The 19,759-nt window shown below is 42.7% G+C and overlaps 1 protein-coding gene across 3 annotated transcripts in view; it reads left to right on the top strand.

The window, feature by feature from the left end:
- The window catches only part of SEMA5A (semaphorin 5A), a 127,907-nt gene that overhangs the window by 44,876 nt on the left and 63,272 nt on the right, over positions 1-19,759 (top strand). For all 3 annotated transcript variants that reach the window (XM_033154101.1, XM_033154100.1, XM_033154102.1), the window contains exons 2-4: positions 7,201-7,398; positions 13,938-14,037; positions 18,261-18,306. In XM_033154101.1, the coding sequence (XP_033009992.1) occupies positions 7,269-7,398; positions 13,938-14,037; positions 18,261-18,306 (276 nt within the window). In that variant the 5' untranslated portion in view covers positions 7,201-7,268. The remainder of the gene's footprint in view (positions 1-7,200; positions 7,399-13,937; positions 14,038-18,260; positions 18,307-19,759) is intronic.

Genomic DNA, 19,759 nt, shown 5'->3' with positions numbered 1-19,759 from the left:
GCACGTTGCAGGACCCGGACCTCCTGGATTTGGACGGTTTTGATAACTGATGGGGATGGCACGCTTACCTGATATATGGAAAAGCCAAAATCCAGTCACTCTTTGCAGTATGGAAGAAATATAAAGATCTGATGGAGCCTAAAGTCCCATGTTGGACTTCCCCAATAGAAGCCACAGCGGTAATAAGGAAAAATACCCAGGACAGTTGGCCAACATATAAAACACTTTTAAAAGACGAAGATAACCAATTAAAAAGCTTCAAGGAAATAAGAGAATGCATCTCAGACTGGTTCCAATACCACCAGATATTTGAAAAATTCAAATCTGATAAACAAAAGGGGTTCTCAATAGAAATTTCTCAATTTGAATCTGATTTTGTAAATTCTAAAAGAAAAACTCTTTCCAAAGTTTTCCAACAGTGGCCATGGTGAGGTGGTCACAAGACTTTGGCCATTCAATAACTATGTCCCAATGGGAAAATTTGTGGAAGAAAAATTGGAAATTCACAAACTGTTCTACTATTAGAGAGAACTTTCTAAAAATGCAACACCAATGGTACTTAACACCCTGGAAACTTTCGAAAATGTATAAAAGTGTGCCAAGTAATTGCTGAAGATGCAGAGATAATTCAGGAACTTTCTACCACATGTGGAGGTTATGTAAGAAAATACAGGTATTCTGGAAGAGTACTCACTCAGAACTGCAAAAAAATGCTAAAGATCTCCTTTAATAAAAACAACAACAACAACAGAGACCTATCTCCTGGGAATTACAGATTTGGATATTCCACAAAAAATGAAGGATATACGCTATGGTGGCAGCAGGAGTTCTCATCGTGGCAAAAGGGAAGAGTATTGAAATTCCCTCTACACATGAATGGATCCAAAAGCTGACAGAATATGCCGAATTAGGTGGTCTATCTCAGAAAAAATAAAGAATACAGTAAACCAAAACAGGAATTTGTTTCAAAATGGGAGGTTTTCAAATAATATTTGAAATATAATTACAGTAGTTTAAACTCTGTTGCAGTTTGAGGAATTTGAGTAATAGTTGCAAGTTAGACATAAGAGTTAAGATATAGTAAGAAAAAGTTAAATTATGATAAAAGTGTGTATTGGCAATAAGGAATATAAAATTGAAATAAGGAATAGGCGGGAGGTCAGGTCTATAGTGTTAAGACCAATTTATGTTTTATTGTTTGTTAAGAAAATGTTGTGTTTATTGTTATTCTTGTGTGTAATTCTGTATCTGTGTTTTCCTTTTTTGTTGTATCAATTAAAAAAGAAAAGAAAAGAAATATGGGAGCACAATTTTAAAAAACACCACTGTAGTTGTCTCACCTCTTATTGTAGCATGGACACAGCTGCTTTAAGTATATTATATTTTGTGTGTGAGGGAAAAATTCCAGAGGAATAAGTATTTGGCTGTTAAACCCTGGACTGGGTTGTCTGATGGGCTCTTGATGTTGCTTAAATGCTCCTGTGTTGAAACATAAAATTAGTTTACTGTATTTTTAGATGAATTTTAAAAAAATGTTAAATATTTTTTTTCTGTTGAAGATCAGAAGTTGTACTACACTGCAGAAAGAAAGGGCTTTCCGCATTCTGGGTTCTTAATCAATCACAGGTTACATCTCGGTTATGGTAAAGCCTAGATGGTCCTTTAATAAGACTGTAAAAGTCCTTAGAGACCTATTAAGTGATATTGGAAAGGGCTGGGGGAGAGAACAACCAGCTTCTTTTATGAGCTTCCTTGGAGAAGGTTGTCAAAATGGGCAGGGGGAGTTGTGGAATTTATGGGCCATCCATTGATGTGAATGATATTAGTGTGGTAAATGTCATTATACTTTATGGGGCTAAACATGTTTCAGTGTGTGTGGAATTCATACTGTCTTTTAACAATGGTTCATACAAATGGGTTAAATGAAAGAATCTGACATTCCCCCCTTCCTATTTTTTATTGGGTTTTTTTTTTAAAGAGTGATAATAACATATCTCAACAAAAATGCAATAGATAGCTGGATTTTGATTTCTGCTGGTTTGCCTGAACTGATTTTGTTGGGACAAAATTCCTTTAAATCTTTCCATCTTTGCTTGGCTTTTGTTTTGATTGTTCATTATGCAGATCCGAAGCATGGGTGTGCATGTCTCCTGTTACTAAATAACTGAAAGAGCAATTGTGCATTTCTGTTTATGAAGGCAGCAGAGAAGCAAGAGTAAGATAGTTGCTTTAAAAAGACCTTTTTTGATTGGGCTCAATTGAATAATTGCCACCCAGTCTCCAGTATTCCAATACTGGGCAAGGAGTTAAAGTGAGTGCTGGTCACCCAGTTTCCAGGTATTTCTGGATGATACGGATTAGCTAGTTCTGTTTCAGTCTGGTTTCTTTCCCAGGTTTGGGATTGGGACAACTTTGGTTGTCCTGGCTTATGATGTACCCTGGGAACTGGGCAGGAGTAGTGTGCTTCTGTTCAGCTTTCTCTCTCAGTGGCTTTAGCACCATTGACTATGACATTCTTTTAGATCACCTGACAAGAATGGAGATTGGGGCCATTGTTTCCCTGGGGCGTCCAGTCCTTCCTGGAGTGCAACATAGATTCTGGTAGGTGGTGCTTATAGATTTCTGTTTGACCGCTTGCAATTGGTTCCTGGATTCCCACAGGGATCCATCTTGCCTTCTGTGCTGCTCAATATCAACACAACACTGCTGTGGAAAAATTGTCTGGAGAGTTTTGGAATCTGATCAGCGCTACCTCTCCTTTCCACCTCACTTTGCATCTGAGAGCCATAACGGACTAGATATGGATTACCAACCACACATTCTAAACAAGGCTGAAATGCTTTCAGTTAGGAAAACTTTTGATTCAGCAACAGGGCTGCCGCCTATATTAGATGTGGTTTTGCTCTCAATGAAAAGCCAGGTCTGCCATTTGTGTTTTCAATTGTTTTATGCTTGTGTATTTATCTTATTCTTTAGTGGCCTTTGGTGGCTCATATTGAACCAGAAAGGTGGAGAACAAATGATTTTATGAATAAAAACAAACAATACATCAAATGCTTGCAACTGCAGAGGATGAATTCACAACTCACTCCAGAATTTTCCATTTTAATGGGGCTGCTCTACAGTGAGTTATCAGTCGTGGGCAGAGTTAAAATCTGTGCACAAATTGATGGATTATAAATTTTTAGAAGTCTAACTTTGACCTGTCTCTCAAGAGATTAGGGAAATTGTGCATGAGGAATGACTAATTAAGGTTGTGTGGTCAAGCTTTGCTAACTAATGCATCTCTCCATCTACCATCAATATAATCCAGAGAGGAGGGCAGGCAGGGAGAATGCAAATGAGAAAGCTTTTTAGAAACGAATTTCCTGAGTCAAAGCTTGAGTGCCTCTTGTTTTGTGAACCTCTTCTGCACATTAGGGTTACAGATATGTTCTTTACCGATCACATGATTGATTGTTGACCGGGGGTGATTCATACTCAGAAGAGGGTGAAATGCTGTTAAAGAGAAAAGAAGGAGTTAAATAAATAATCATTCAATGCCTCTTCATTGATTTAGTCATTCTGTGTGGCCTTCCAGATTAATAGATGATAATGACTGATTTGCCTGAGGTTGCTCATATTCCCTATTCAGTTTTCATAGCATAAACTGTAAACTATCTAATCGTGTCTTATATGGAGGATTAATTCCAGCTGGAAGGAGTACAAAATCAACTGGAAAGACAGTGGAAATGGACAAACAGGGAGAGGAGGTTAGAGGGAGCCAGCCCTGTTTGATATGACTGCACTCCATCTTGACGCCAAATGTGCACAGATAGTAGAGGCTGGGGGGGAGCGGAGGCGGAATTATTTTGGTGCTGTTCGTGCATGGAACTGTAGTGCATGTTTGTTGAATACAAGAGGGAAATCCACTGACTTTTCCACAACCTATATATTTAGTAGCCACTGGCCAGGATTCATTGGCAAACTTCCTGGGGGCTGCATGCCACCGGTGGGTGAAGCCATGGACAAAAGTGGGGAGAGCAACAGGTACACTAGGCTGCAGTCCACACAATCTTTGCGCGTCTCTCCATCCTGGCAAGCAAGAGGGAGGCATTATTTTGCAGTTCTCTGATACATTCCAGCCACACAAAAGCACCTGAGGAAGGTGTGTGCCCTGGGCAGAGAGAGAGACCTGGAGGGTCCCACTTGAACCCTGCCTGACACAGAGAAATAAAAGCTCTGCCAGAAGTCAAAAGCATGGCTGAAATCAGTTTCCCGTTCCAAACTCTTGGTTCAATATGTGAGGATCTTACCGTCTGTTAAGTGGTTTATAAAATTACTGAATAGAAAATAAGCATTTGATGGTCTCTTCACCCTAAAACAAACTTTTGGAGCCCCCCCCCCCTCCACTTTATATCTCAGAGCTATCATGAGTCTTGCCTATTTAGAAATCCATACATTTTGGTATTATGTTTTATTGCTCCTGCCCTGGGAAAGGAGATGCGTGTGCCAAACATGCCTGGCACCTGGCAAATTTCCACATTTCCACACTTTGCCCCAAATTTTGGTGAAGCTCCTTTGGAAGGGGTATGTTGTCTGTGCGTGGACATTCAGTATTAGCGGCTGGCAGAATTAATCTTGTGGTTGCCAATGGTGGCTGGGCAGCTGCGTTTGTGGACTCCTGTTCCTATTAGCTGCTCTAGAACAAATACCTGGTCTCCAATGTTGCTTTGAGAACCTAGCAAAAGGTGAGCCCTTCAGCCCAAAGGCGCATCTGCTCCAGCACCTGGTTCTCCCATGGACAGCCTGCTGCAAGCAGAACCGGACTGTAACCGGACATGTGACTCCCAGGGACTTGTGTGGCATTCAGAGGAAGGCTGCCTCCAGGTTGTAAGGCAGATTCTCGGGAACGGTGTCGTCAGGCCTTCTGATTTTAATGTAATACTTGGTGGAACGTCAAATTGCAGTTCTCTGCGCACATAAATTATTAAAGTATTTTATCTCCTCCTTCAACAGACAAGACTCCCAGAGCAGCTTACAGATTAAAAAAAAAACCAACCCAAAAATGGTCCCTGCTCTCAGGGTTATAAAATAAAATATGTTGCACAAAAGGAGAAAAGGGATCAAGAGGGAAGAGGAAAACAAATAAACTCAGGGGCCAGTTCTTCACATTAAGAGAGTTGAAACAAAATAAAAAATAAAATAAATTCCTTCCAGTAGCACCTTAGAGACCAACTAAGTTTGTTCTTGGGATGAGCTTTCGTGTGCATGCCCACTTCTTCAGATACACTGAAACAGAAGTCACCAGACCCTTAAATATAGTGAGGGAGTGGGGAGGGGTATTACTCAGAAGGGTGGTGGGAATGGGGGATTGGCTGATAGGTGTGGAAAACCTGTTGACGACTGTTAACGACTGCAATTGGTCTTACAGGAAAAAGCAATGGGTGAGATGGCTAAAGATAGCTTTGTCATGTATAATGAGATAAGAATCCAATGTCTCTATTCAGACCAGGTCTCTCCATGGTTTTAAGTTTGGTAATTAGTTGCAGTTCAGCAACTTCTCTTTCCAGTCTATTTCTGAAATTCCTTTGTACAGTAAGACAGCTACTTTGAGATCTTGTATAGAATGTCCTGGGAGACTGAAGTGTTCTCCTGCTGGTTTCTCTGTCTTGTGATCTCTGATGTCAGATTTGTGTCCATTTATCCTGTTTGTCCAATATAGAGAGCTGAAGGGCACTGTTGGCATTTGATGGCATACACAATGTTAGAAGATGAGCAATTAAATAGTCCTGAGATGGTATGTTTGATGTTGTTGGGGCCAGTAATGGTGTTGTCCGGGTGTATGTGGCAGCAAAGTTGGCATCTGGGTTTATTGCAGGCTCTGGTACCAGTGTCCGTGTTAAGTCTGGTTGTAGTATTATTGTGGGTGAGGAGTTGTCTAAGATTGGGTGGCTCTCTGTAGGCAATGAAAGGTCTTCCTCCCAGACCTTGAGAAAGTGAACTGTCATTGTCTAGGAGAGGTTGTAGATCTCTGATGATGTGTTGTACTGTTTTAACATGGGAGCTGTATGTGATTACTAGTGGTGTTCTGTTATTTTCTTTTTTGGGTCTGTCTTGCAGCAGGTTTTCTCTGGGTATCAGTCTGGCTCTGTTGATCTGTTGTTTAACTTCATCAGGGCCTGGCATCTGTTCCAACTCTACAGACAGAGACTCTCACCTAAGAGATCTACAGCAAACCTTTTTGGAATTAAAATATCCGCCTGATGAAGTTAAACAACAGATCAACAGAGCCAGACTGATACCCAGAGAGAACGCGCTGCAAGACAGACAATGACGCATGACAACGTGTTATGGGATTAAAATTGGCCACAACTTTATTTAAACTTTCAGATGTAGGAAGACCTTGGCTTAGGCATTGGGCATTTATCCCTCCCAGTCCCCAGCTGGGGATCTGAGGCACATCAGGGTTAACAGGGGATGTGTCACCGCTTCACGCCCCCCCCCCCCATTTAGGGAAGATAGACTAAAGGATTCTGCCCAAGGCCTAAAACCGCCAAAGTTGTGACATTTTGCTACAGGGAAGGCAAAACCTGCCAATGCAGGGAAAATTCCTTTCCAGTCCTTTAACAGCAACCATCCAACAATCGTAGCAGTGCCTGCATACCTGTAAAGAGGTTAACCTGAAATAAAGAGCATAACAAAGGGAGGGTCTCAAAGGATTGGGGGTGCTGCAAAGGGCGCCCTCTGGTTGATGGGGAGAGCGGTCATTCTACAGAAATCAGGCATGCCCCACCCCTTACATTTTAAAAGCGGGCCTTAAATACTGATTTCTTCTCCACAAGGTCATAAATAGTGGCTGCTTATTGGGCCATGGCTAAGTTTTATTGTTGCTACTTTGTTGTGTTTGATTCTGCTCATGTTGTAAACCACTTTTGGGAGGACTTCCTCCTAAAAAAGCAGACTATAATCTCTTAAAATAAGAATAATTAGTTCCTATAAGAGGGGAAGATAAATTGTTGTCCTATCTTTGAGTAGCCTAAATTAGGGACCACTTAACACTTGGAGGTGTCAGCTGATCAGCCTTGAAGAGGTTGAGTCAAGGGGCCAAATACGCTTTGAGGGCTTGGGCCTCAGATCAGATGTTGATCTGAAGAGTCAACTGTCACCAAAGACTGGCCATTGGTGGTCTAGTTGTAATTCTGTTGTGACATTCTCTAGGGCCTTTTCGCATCTGAAGACAAGAAGAGTTCCCGGCTAAGGGAAATGTGAGCGGTGCACAGGAAAACATGGCTAACGTGCAGGATGCCATTTGGATGGCGATACTGGTCACAGGTCTAGGGGTGATATGCTGCAGAACAGTGTCCACAGAGGATTTCCAGTGCCAGCGGGTGGAGCCTCCTGTTGTTACAAGTGAAGGTAAGTGATTGAGAAGGCAATCTCCAAATAAAGAAGAGCAAAGAATAGCAAAATTGGCACTGAGTTAAGTAAAAGTGGATTTGTTGTTCTTTGGCTAGTTTCCTTATAGACCTCTGTCTGTATTAAGAAAATCTGAGATTGCAACAGATTGGTCGGAAATCTCTGCTCATCATTGACCTGCATTTTAATTTTCACTCCTTTGAATCAGTGGGCTAGTTCATAAATGCTCACCAAAGGGAGGGGCAATGACTGCTGCGAGGCCACGAAATGTTTGATGCACTATTTCCCCAAGAACAGTCATTATCTCTCACGCCAGCATTGCTAAAAGGCTGCTATTGTTTTGTCCTGGGCAGTAGCCCCAGCTAGCAAATGGGGTTCTAGCCAAAAGGGGGGACCTGTGCTAGGCACAGAGTCCAGGGACTCTAGATCACATACTGCTAGCATCATCTCCAAACCCAAGAAGCAGAGCCATGTCAAGCATGGGTTAGGTTCCGGTGAGGCAAGGTCAAACCCAGCAGAGGGTAAATTCAGATGAACAAGGTCAGGCAAAATTGACATCCTCTTCGGGCTCCAGGGAGGGTCTCCTCATGAGCCACAAGAACTCTCCATTTCTCTCTCACCATTTCTGGGTTTGAATTGAATGATTTCATTATTTCCCGGTGTATTGCATGTGTGTGCCTATATCTGTTATCTGTATGTGACCCCAAGACCTCCATCTCCTGTGGAGCTATAGACAATTTTGACTTTAGTATATATGTGGAGTTAGGACTCTTTGCTTCAGTAAGCATCACTTTTCATTCCCTTACATTGTATCTTACCTGTCCTTCTGCAGCCCTCCTGCTCAGCTGGGTGGAAAGGGGGGCACCTGTGGAATGAGCAATGAAGGCAAAAGACCAAATGCCAGCAGGTTTTGAAAGCCAAGCACCAGAGCTTTGCTGCACCAGGAAAGAAAGCTCTATCTGTTTTGTCCTGAAGCTGCTTCTCCCCAAAGATATTGCTAGAAAAGTTATGCAAATAGATATTCATTGGCCAAGCTACAGCCTGTTTTTATTCCACGAAGAAGGGGAGTCAACAGAGAGTGGAAATTTTGGAGCACTACATCTGAATTTAACCCATAAGGCTATAAAAAGAAACACTACTATTACATTTTCAAAATTACTGTGTTTAATTATGATAGTTCTATTTATGTTTAGCAGTAGCCAAAAATCACTGACGTTCTGCTAGGCCAAGAAAATGACACACACTCATAGCATTTCACACCTTTATGAACCTAACTGCATTTTCTTCCTGGACCTCTTTGCTGGTCTGGTCAGGAAAGACCCAAGACCATTTGAAATTTAGGAGGAAGGGGAAGATGATAGATTTGTATGTGAGAAACTAGCAAGCTTTCATTTGAGATGTCAAAGGACTTTTTTTTCAGGGATTGCATATTACTCTGATCCTCACTCCCCCCCCCCTTTCACACCTATTTGCATGCCTAGCAACCAGCCCACTTGATGCTGGGGCAGACTGTCACACTTAACAGACTTAGAAGCCAAATGTTGAGGTTTAAGGGAGGGCTAGGAAAGCAGGAAACAGTCAGCACAACTGCTTTCTGTAAATGCAACTAAGTGATAGTGCAAGAGGAATATGGGGAAGCAGACATAGGTGTGAGTCCTGAGGGACAGAGAGTGGGATGAGGTAGGGGCTCAGGGAAGCAAAAATAGGGCAAAACCAACCGAGAATAATGCTGGCATTCATCTGCCCACTCAGCTACTGCTCCTCATGACAACCACGTTGCTTTTTGCATACCCACCATTTGCAGGGAGCTGAAAATGATTCCACAACCTTTTAAATCCCGATGAAAGGGAGCTAGAGAAAGATTGCATGAACTTAAAGGTGGTGTTGTGGTTGTAAGGTGCTCTCAGGTGTGAGACTCCTTGTTCTTCATACTTGAGACTCCTTGTTCTTCTCTCTGATTGATTCTGATCAGGCTGCTTAATGACCAGAGTTAAAGGTGTCTTTGTGGGTTCTGCTGCTAATCAGCCTCCTTTTCTCCACAGGGACTGCCATAATTGCCAGTGTTCTTTCAGGGCACCAGCAGCGAACATATTGGCAATTTCAGCAGCTACAAAAGTTAGCGATGGTGCCACAGACAGGAGAAGGGGCATAACTAGAGTGTGTGAATGAGGGGGTTAACCAGCACAGATGCTGTTAAACGTAAACAGTGATTACTCAGTGGGAAGATAGGAAGTTAGCAGGGTGAACAAATAAATAATGCCCCAATTTCTTCTTGCAATATTTTTTTGAGTAACTAGCACACACCCCAAGGAATTAAACCACAACAATCTGATGCAAGTAACAGCTAAACACAGCTGAGTTCCCTTGCTTGCTGCAACTGTAATGACGATCTGCTGAAATAGATTCATTTACTTACTTGGCAATTATAGTTGCTGAAATCAGCTCTGTAAAAATTCAGTGGAGGGCACAGACCAAGCAAGGGTTAAAAAAGGGTTTGTGGGGGAACAATGGAGCCACTGATTGTGCCATCTGACATTAAGTACAAGAAGAATATTTTCTGAAGGGCAGGTTCTGACCAGGATCCGGAGAACCGCATGGCTGCTTCTGCATGCACAAGGAGCCGGTTTTGGCTCTTCCTCCCTACAGCATGTTCCCATATCTTTCTCCCAAAGCTACTCACAAGGACCAGAACAAGCTCCAGTGCAGCTTCCAACACAGAATCAGGGGCTGTGGCCAGAGTTTTCATTCAGAGTTTGATGTCATTCCATCATCTCCCTTTAAACCGGACAGGCTACAATCTTGTGCACACTTACCTCGAGGAAGCCCTATTGGACTCTTCATTGAGCTGTAAATCAACTTGCATTATCCTAGTTTGCAGAAACAGAAGGCCTTGGGGGGGGGGGAGATTCTCTCAGGCCTCCGGTCCTTATGAAGTCCACAACAAATGGGCTGATTGCAGTCTGTCATAAATGAAGATTAATTGAATGAGCATCTCCGGCAACAGAAGGCCGAACAAACGTAGCAGAACTTTTCGAAGCCTCCTGGAATTGCCCTGGTGACATATGGAAAGGGAGAGTAGTTTGAAATGCGGCTGTGTGTGTCTTGTTTCATTGCCCATTTGAAAGAGAATTTTTGAATGAGCACATAGACTTAACGAAGATGATAAATTAGACTCTTCGTGTTGTAGTTGCAGAACATTCTGTTATATTGGAAGGGGGTTGGCATATCCTCTGAGTGCCAAGCATTAGCTTTCCACTTCACTTCACTTCAGTTTCTTGGCGTTACAGGACATCCACGCTCAACTTCCAGCTTTATTTTAAAAGCAACCAAAATAACAAAATAACAACAATAACAGATAAAGCAGGAGTGGAATATAAATGGATGCCACAAGAAAATTAGAGGGGGAAACAGCAGATTGAGAAGATTGCGTCCACATACTCCTCAAGTACCACACGCCTTCAAAGATTGCTTAGAAACTTCAGCTGGTGCAGAGCATCACCAGCTCATCTCTGCGGGTGGGGTGGGGTGGTGTCCCTTAACTATTTTGTCAATGCACTCAATAAATACATCCTGCAGAGCACAATTCAAGGTTCACCCATTGTGATCTCTTGCAGCTTTGAGCATCTTTGGCAGAAACCTCATTCTCATCTGCCCCCCCCCCCATTTTTAATCTCTGCGTTTCCCGTATCTGCATTCTTTTCTTTCACTGTTCCCCCCCCCATTCATCAATCCTTTCCTCTTCCTTGTATCCCCCCACATTTACTTCTCATCTCCTTTTTCAGTCCTCCTCCTTCCATATAATTTTCTCCCACTGTCTGCTGACTATTTTATGCATAGCTTGCTCCCTTTCTTTCTTTCTTTCTTTCTTTCTTTCTTTCTCTTTCTGTCTTTTAAAAAAACCATTTGTTTTTAGTTTCATGAAAGACAGGAAAAAACAGCAGGCCCAACAAAGAAACAAAAACAAGACAGAAAAAACTCTGGTGAATAACCTAGGAATGTAGGAAGGTAGCAATGATATCTACCACATTCTTGACTCATCTCTTGTTTCTTCTTCTTCTTCATTTGTCTCATCTTTGTGGGATGCAAAGCACAGGAGCAGTCAAACACAACATTGCTAGAGTGGACACAAAAGGGGAACTCTAGGCCAGCCAGTTGGAACTTGCTGTTTCTCCTGGGCTGGGCTGGACTTCCTCTGTGTAACTGGAGATGGGTGTGGCCTTACCTGGGCAGGCTAACACAAAACCACAGGGACCAGACTCCATCTTTCTCTTTTGGACCACGCTCTCAAAGAAGTGAAATCGGTAGGATACTCTCTTGGCTTCTAGCCAAGAGAGGACAAAGGGGCTTTCTCCAATATGGAGACAGTCTCCACATGTATACTATTTTCTAAGCTAAAAGTCTGCCTTCTGGGATCCTTTTGTGAACAGAATGATCTATGCAAGTAAACTCTTTTTATGCTTTTATAGAAGACTGTGTAGTGTCTCATTTTGAGAGGGATTAATGGGGAAAACACCAGGACATTTATTACAGAGGTTTTAACAAACCTGAGCAAGCTATCCGCTGCGTGTGTGTTTAAAAGGGGAATGAGAACTCTGCTAATTTCTGGGACTTGTAAACACAAGTTGGAATAGGATATCTTAAACAATATATCCTCTCCTGCATCCCAAAACATTCCCACAATCTTCTTGCCTCCCCTTATCACCCCCACCCACTTACCTTCCATTGATGTCTCCGCCTCTTTCCTTTCTTAAAAGTAATGGTCAGCTCATTCCTTGTTCTCTTGATCTTAGAGAGGCATTTCGGGGATTGGCCATTGTGAGAAGCGAAGAAGGGGCAGGATGTCAGATCTAGCAGGTCTCTTCCTGTGTTCTGAATCCTATTGATTTTTTGGTGTCAGTTGCTGCTCTCCTCTTATATTTTAACCTTTTCTCTTTTTGTCTGTTTGGGTGCCTTTTAACTGCAAGCAAGCTCCAATACCCCCCATTTTCATTGATCATTTCATTCTTGCTAATTATCTTCCCCTCTCTTTCATCTAAATTTATTGAATGTCTTGACTGGTCACAGTCTTCAGCTGCAACTTCTGTTTCATCTCTACTAGTGTTGTTTTTATTGTTCACACCCCTCCAAAACCTGCTCATTGTAATTTTACAAACCATGTCCTCTTGCTGAATTACAGGGGGTTTTGTCTGTTCTTATTCTCTCTCTCTCCTCTGATTTTTACATGGTTGGCCTTTCCATTTAAAAAACGAAAACACCGCATTCTCATTGAGTTGTGTGAGAAGGGTGTGTGAGAACCATGACTAAGGTTACCAGATTTTTTTTCAATGAATCCGGGGACACTTTTCAACTTCAGTTGGAATACAAAACACATAATAAGAATGACAAAAGCAAGGATTGCCTTGGGCAACTGAGGGAAAGCAGGAACACTGATCTGTGTTAACTCTGGACCGTGTTACATTTACAGGAACTCAAACGGCTTCTTCTTCATTAACATTATAAAAATGTAATATTCTTCTCTGTTGCGCGGCCTTCCTCTGGGCCCCCGCCCACTCTCTGTCCTTGCCCTCCTGGTGCTCCCTCCTACCTCTCCTCCTCAGCGGTGGCGGCGCAGCAAGGTAAGGTTGGGGCTCCCGTCTTTTTTCTCCTTCCTCTTTTTCCTGTCTTCCTTCTCCTCCTCCTCTGCTCCTTCTCCCTGTGCCGGCTCCGTGGTTTTCCTGGCCCTGGAGCGCCGATGGGCAGTTGGCCGGGCGCTCTTGCTCCCAGCTCAATTTGGGTCACGGGGGGGGGGTGTCAGCGGTTCCCCAGTTGACGCACCAGGCTCCCCCAGTTCCCCCTGAGCAGTGGCAGCAGCAGCGGCAGCCTCAGCAGCCCGGAGCCAGCCTGGTAGCGCAGTTGGCTCTGGCTGGCTTCAGGAGCTGCTGGCTGCCGTGGCGCCTACCATTTGGCCCTGCCGGAAGTCCCCATATGATGTGTCTTGTGCCGTTGAACCAATCACGCAACATTCATTCCCTACTAATAAATCTTCAACACTTAAAATATAAATCCAGGGACATTTAATGAAATCCGGGGATGGATTTTGTCCGGGGACAGATTTGTAAATCCAGGGACTGCCCCCAGGAAACGGGGATGTCTGATAACCTTAACCATGACACCATATTTTCACAATGCATGTGTACCTACATGAACCATAAATCCACCCTAGATCATACAGCTGACAACCATAGCTTGAAGTTGCTTTTACAAGTAGCGATATAAGGGGACCAGGTTCATGCAAAACCAGGAAACGTGTGAATTTTGAAACCTCCTCCAGTTCTTCTGAGGAGAAATGGACAGAAAGAAGCACAAGAGTGTGTGCCTGGAAACCCCTCAGTCAGAGGACTGCCTTAGGCTAGTACTATGCTAAAGAAACAACAGCTTACAAGGCTATTGTAAGGATTCATGAAATAAGATAGGCAAAATCGAAAAATCTATGCAAATGCTAAATATTTTTAATGCTAATAATCTGATTTTATTTATTTATCAAATTTATGTTTGTATAGAAATTGCTCCTTGGTTACATGTATTCAGAGCAGAAAATGCTGTTGACTTCTCTCAGATAACATTTGACCCAAGACAAAAAGAACTTGTTGTTGGAGCAAGGTGAGACAATGCTTTTTTAAAATTTCTCTCTTATCAGATGGCTAATTTTTCTTGTTTGAATGCATATGTGATTAAAATACTGGCACACCATTTATATCCATGTAACATGTGAACAAACTATGGACTTCAAAATTAGCTGTGATACTTGGCAACCACTTTGCTAAGAAAACTAGATTCTGCAATCCTTGCAGTGTTTAGCACTTGAAGCTAAGCGACGCAGCCAAGAGAATCATATAATACAGTTCTGGTTAGACTGTACCACTTCACAGTAAGGGAGGGAGTGGCTGAAGTAGCATTTGATTTGTGGGTATTTCTCCCTTGCATGCAGATTGTGAAGCTGACTCACAACAGGTTAAAGCACTGTCTGTTACTGCTCTTTGTATTTCTGACAAGAGTGAATTCTTTTAGCAGCAGAGTGCATCTTGACACTCTGCTATGAGCCTAGGCTTTTACTAGTTTCAAATCAGCCCAAGGAACAAATCTTGCAAACAGTTAAGGGCCTGACATGCTTAAACTTGCCCAGCAATATCTTAATTTGGGATACAACTGTTGTGGCCCTAAGCATACAACATTTTTGCCCTTTTTATTATCCTGCTTTTGATTCCAGCTATCTACAGATGTTGACTGTCCTTCTAGAGGGTTTCTGGGGTCAGACTGAGCTATAATAATACTGCTTTAAGGAAGTGGCTTAGATGATAAACTGGTGTTTTGTTTTATTAGTTGGCCCAAAAAGTTAAACAGCCAACCCCCAAAGTGTTGTTTTTGTTTTGATGAAGCAATGCAACTTAAACAAAACATGTCACGTCACCACCTGCAGTTTGTGTGTGTGTGTGTATGGATGTAAGTTCTTTCTTATGTTTGTTAAAATTCAGTTCTGATCAAATTGGTGAATGCTGCTCCTTAGCCCAGTCCTGCCTTTCAATGCCAGTTCATTTGAGCTTCCATTGACTGCAGCCTCCTACCAGCCCCTCTATCTAGAAGGAAGTAGGAAGAGACGGTTAGCAGGCTGCTGAAAAGCTCTCGCTTGGAACTCCTGGAATGTGCCATGGACCTGCTTGCTGATTTTTCCGTCTGCTCTGTCCTGATACTCCATGAATCCTGCCCAGCTTGTGCTCTCCTGGTTTGCCTACCATCCATGCCCTGGCTGTAGAAACAACCAAAGGAGATCTGTGGAGGTGGTGGTGGTTTGGTTCTGCAGAGAAGAAAAATATGGTTTCGTATGAATGTTGGGAACTTACAGGGAACTTAGCTTCCTTCAGACATGACTTCAGATCTGGGCTGAAGCAGGTCGCTTGGTTTTTTTGTTTCTAAATCCTTACAGCTTCAAACAATGGAACAGCTGCTCATCAAAAGGTGAAGGAATTTTTTAGGTTATTGCAATGCCTCTTTAAAATAATTTATGAATTCAAATTTGGTTTCATAGGTACTGAGATAGCAATATTTCCTCTCATTAATCATTGCCACAGTTGTTCAAGATGATGGCCAAACCTGAACAGGTGAAGTATCATCCTAGATAGCTCAGAAGTTGTTTTCAAAGTCAGAAAAAAACCTCCTTCTGTTTATATATATAAACTGGACTGCATCAAAGACCACCTTCTGATATTCATGTTAATTAATGAAATTTGAACAGATTATCTTGGGCTGTTACCCAGCAACCCACTTAACAAAAATAATGGTTAGCCAGCAGCCACAACAGTACATTGATTTTTATGATGCTTCATTAAAGTTTGTAACCAAGAGTGAGTGAGAGTTGAAAACGGGAGATCCAAAGTGCCACTGGAATATGGATGCCTGTAGAAGAAGGTCTTTGTGGCTGCATTAGAGATGTCATGTCTTTACACATTGCAGATTTGATGCTGTCAGAGGGAATGTGTGTGTGAGAGAGAGAGATAGGAGTTTTAATAATGGAGACCACAGTAGTGAGGGTGAAAATTTCAAAGAAGTTTTTGACAATGAGCTAGGAAAGGAAGGTTGTTTCTTCTTGGCTGGCTCTTCATTTTTCTCAAATAGAAAACAGCAGGTGCTCTGCTGCTACAGGAAGGCAATCTGAGAGAGGCTGTTCAACTGAAAAAAACCTTCAGCCTTGCAATTCCTAAAACGGGGTTTCCATTCTGCATAAATTAGGGATAAGCAGGGATAAGCCAAAATGCTCTTCTCTGAAGGCTATTATCTGGCCAACTCAGAAGCAAGATATGTAGGGTTGAGCAGATGGTCACTGACAGTCCACTTTGGAGAGAGGAAGCTGGTCCAACAACTTTCATCCCATCTTTATCAAGCTTCTCCTGCAAATCTAGTTGCTGACTAGAGGAATATTTTATTTTTGTGCTTGCTGCAGGAAAGTCTACTATGTGTGTCCCCTCACTTCAGAAATATTCATAGAAAATGTATGAAAAGATGAGCTGTAGATTAAGAAAGAAAAGAAAGAAAGAAAGAAAGGTGTATGCATGTTGTCTGTATACAAAATAAAGGTCTCTTCCACCCAGGAAAGACACCTAGATTCCTAGATAAATGCCATTCTATCTAAATGGGCTAACTCCATGGGATCTCAGATGGGGGGTTTACCCACACCAGATACCTGAGGGTAGTGGAACACACAGGAGGCCCCACATTCAGTGCTTGGCATCAGCATTTAAAGAAAGCAAGTGCCGTATTTTTTTGCCCCCATGTATAAGATGCCCCCTGTTTTGGGGGACTCCAAATTAAGACAACACCCCTCTGCACTACCCGTGTATAAGACGAGCCCCAATCTTAAACCAATTTTTTTGGTTAAAAAACCTAGTCTTATACACAGAAAAGTACGGTAAACCTCTGCCCAGAGTCAGTGCTGCTGCCAGTTGAGCAATACTGGCCTAGATGGGCAAATAGACAGCTTCCTATGTCTATGATGTCCTTAAAATGCTTTGCAGTATTCAACCAAATAATTGCACAAAGTGACTTCCATTTGTGCAATGGGACTTCCCCTTCCCTTCCCTTCCCCTTCTCTCCCTGCACAGCGCCCACACTGTCCCCAAAACTGCTCCTGAAGGGGAAGAGGTAGGGGAGGAGAGTCACATTGTACAAGCACAGGTCATTCCTACTTAGTGCTCCTTGAATACAACCCTGGGCTATGGGACTTCCTCTCTATCAATGCTCCACATGTCAAGAGTCTATAGAGTTAAATATTTGATATATAACAGACACACAGATATTTGTATCTCCTCCTCCTAGTCACTCAAAATGCCAGTGGGAGTAAACTTTAGAGAAACTTAGAAAGAAAATGTAGATCTCATCCTAAGTTGCTTAAGGTAAGATACCTACAGTAAAATGATCAAACATCTCTCTGCTTTTGACAAGCTTCAGTGTACACTTAGAAATGCCTAACAAGACAAACATGTTTTGAAACGTTTTATTTCTCTGTCAGAATATTTCTAAATTGACAACTCATCAAAAAATACCATGGCAGCGTACAATAAAATAATGAAACTTCATAAAACTATAAAATAATGAAATGCAGACCAAGTAGCCAACACTGCTTTGCAGAATAGAAACGTTTTCAGCAGGCAGTGGATTTCCCAAATTGCAGGTGCTTGTTTGGTTTCAATAGGAAATCTTCCAAACTCCTGGTTCTGCTAAGCTAAACACAATGTGTAGTTAACAGATACAGGAGCGGAGAAAGGGGAGTGCTGGGGCGGACCGCCCCGTGTGCCACTCTGGGGGGGGGGGTGACACTCGGCGCCTCCCCCCGCGACACCCAAGCCGAGGCAGCCTCGCTCCACAGCTTGTTTGCAAACCTGCTTGGCGCCGAGCAGGTTTCTGAGCAAGTTGCAGAGCAAGGCTGTCTCGCTCCGCGGCTTGCCCTCGGCTTACTGTGGTGCTGCTCCGTAGCGTGCATGCACAGTGGCACTCCGTAGCGCACATGGACTGTGCGTCGACACATGCGCACTACGGAGCAGTGCTGCGCATGCACACTATGAAGCGGCGCTGTGCATGCGCACTACAGAGCGGCTCCCCGTCCCTGGGGGGTGCGCCTGGGTTTGCCGCTCCGGGTGCCAAGCGGCTCTGTTTGCCCCTGAACAGATACATTATATAGGTTTACTGCTGATCAAAGAGCTATTTGTCAAGTGCACTCTCAGTGGCAAATCCTGGTTTACTGTGACAAAATGTGTGGAAGAGTTTTAAGCTTCTAAATCAAGACTATCCAAGAGCCTGCATAACTGCTGCTGTCTCCCCTTTCCCTCTTTTAGAAACTACCTCTTCAGGCTACATATTGAGGATCTTTCTCTCATCCAGGTAAGCAGTTAACTTTCACCCCTCCCCCCTTTTTAAAAAAGAAGCAAAACAAATGGGCATAAAAAAGTTTTCAGTGAAGACGTGAAAAAGCTTCAGGCTGTCAAATGGTGCAACTGACTTTTGTTTTGTTTCCGCTTCTTTTATCCCCTTTAAAGCATTTTTATTGAATTTTATCCACACAATTGGCTTCTCTTGTCTATTTTATTTCTCACTATACAGTATTTTAAAATAAATCTCAGAACAGCTTTTTGGGCCAAATTGTGTAGGCTTATTTTAATACATCTTTCTTCTAGCAATTAGCATTTCAGGGGACAATGAGCATGTGGTTCTGCTGCCTTCTGTCCTTGATACCTAGTTTTCTATGTAGAGAATTCTCTCTCTCTCTCTCTCTCTCTCTCTCTCTCTGGCATGGAACAGCATTTCATCAAGTGAATTCCCACCTGAAGTCTGAAGTGGGTACAACCTACTACAGTGATGTATATACAAATGTTTCTACCATGACTTGTACATGCTCAATCTGGTTGCTACTGCTGATGGTTTGTATTTACATTTCTTCTAGATAGATAAGGCTTAGTTATGTCTTAGCTCCATATGTTATGCAGCCAGGTAAGGTGTGTGTGCAACCCTTTGAGGAGCTCAGCGCACCTGTGCTGCGTGCCTCCCCCCCCCCCATGTTAGGCGCAACTTAGCACCTCTGCCACACATTGTTTGACAGAAAATCTGGGTTGGCAACCAAGTATGTCAGAGAGAACTATAGCCAGTCCTGGCTCTTTGCTAATATGCCCTTGTGGCAGATACTTTCCCAAACATGTTTCTCTTAACCTAAAAAGGTCATGTGTGAATTATCTTCAAAACCTAACATATAAATTGGCTCTTAATTTGGGAAGCCATGACGTGGATGGCATTCAACTCTTTGCTTGTGGGGAACAGAATTTCCCCATAAGCTAAGCATAATCATGGAAACTAATTGTGCGCATGATCCCTACCTGAGTCTGCATTTTGTATTTTGTATTCCTCTTGCACAGAGGCTTTCAGCTGTTGCCAAATTGCCTTTATATTCCATCTCGTAAATATGGCTTTAAAAACACACACAAAACACCTGCTTGCCTTGGCAGCCAAAGGGCTTCATTGCAGCCAGAAAAGGCACCTAGAAGCCACCCCGCTGCAGGAGGAACTTGGTCTGTCTACCTACTCAGGGCTATTTTCACTGTGCTCTTGGGGCACAATGTGTCCAAGTTAACCACCTACATTTTTTTTAGAAAGGGGGAGAAGAAAGCATACTGTCCTGCACTATAGCTGTGCAGGTGTTTTACTCCCTGCATTAATGAGATTAATTGAAATACTAGAATATATGGGGTATTTATTGAGGGCAGCTTCACCCTTTGCCAGGCAAAGCCTCCTAGAGATACTTGCTTAGGAGAAAGACGAGTGAAATTAATGGGTATTACTTGAG

This window comes from Lacerta agilis, chromosome 7 (assembly GCF_009819535.1).
Source record: "Lacerta agilis isolate rLacAgi1 chromosome 7, rLacAgi1.pri, whole genome shotgun sequence".
In the NCBI taxonomy this organism is placed as follows: domain Eukaryota; kingdom Metazoa; phylum Chordata; class Lepidosauria; order Squamata; family Lacertidae; genus Lacerta; species Lacerta agilis.
This window is presented reverse-complemented; position numbering and strand designations above follow the sequence as displayed.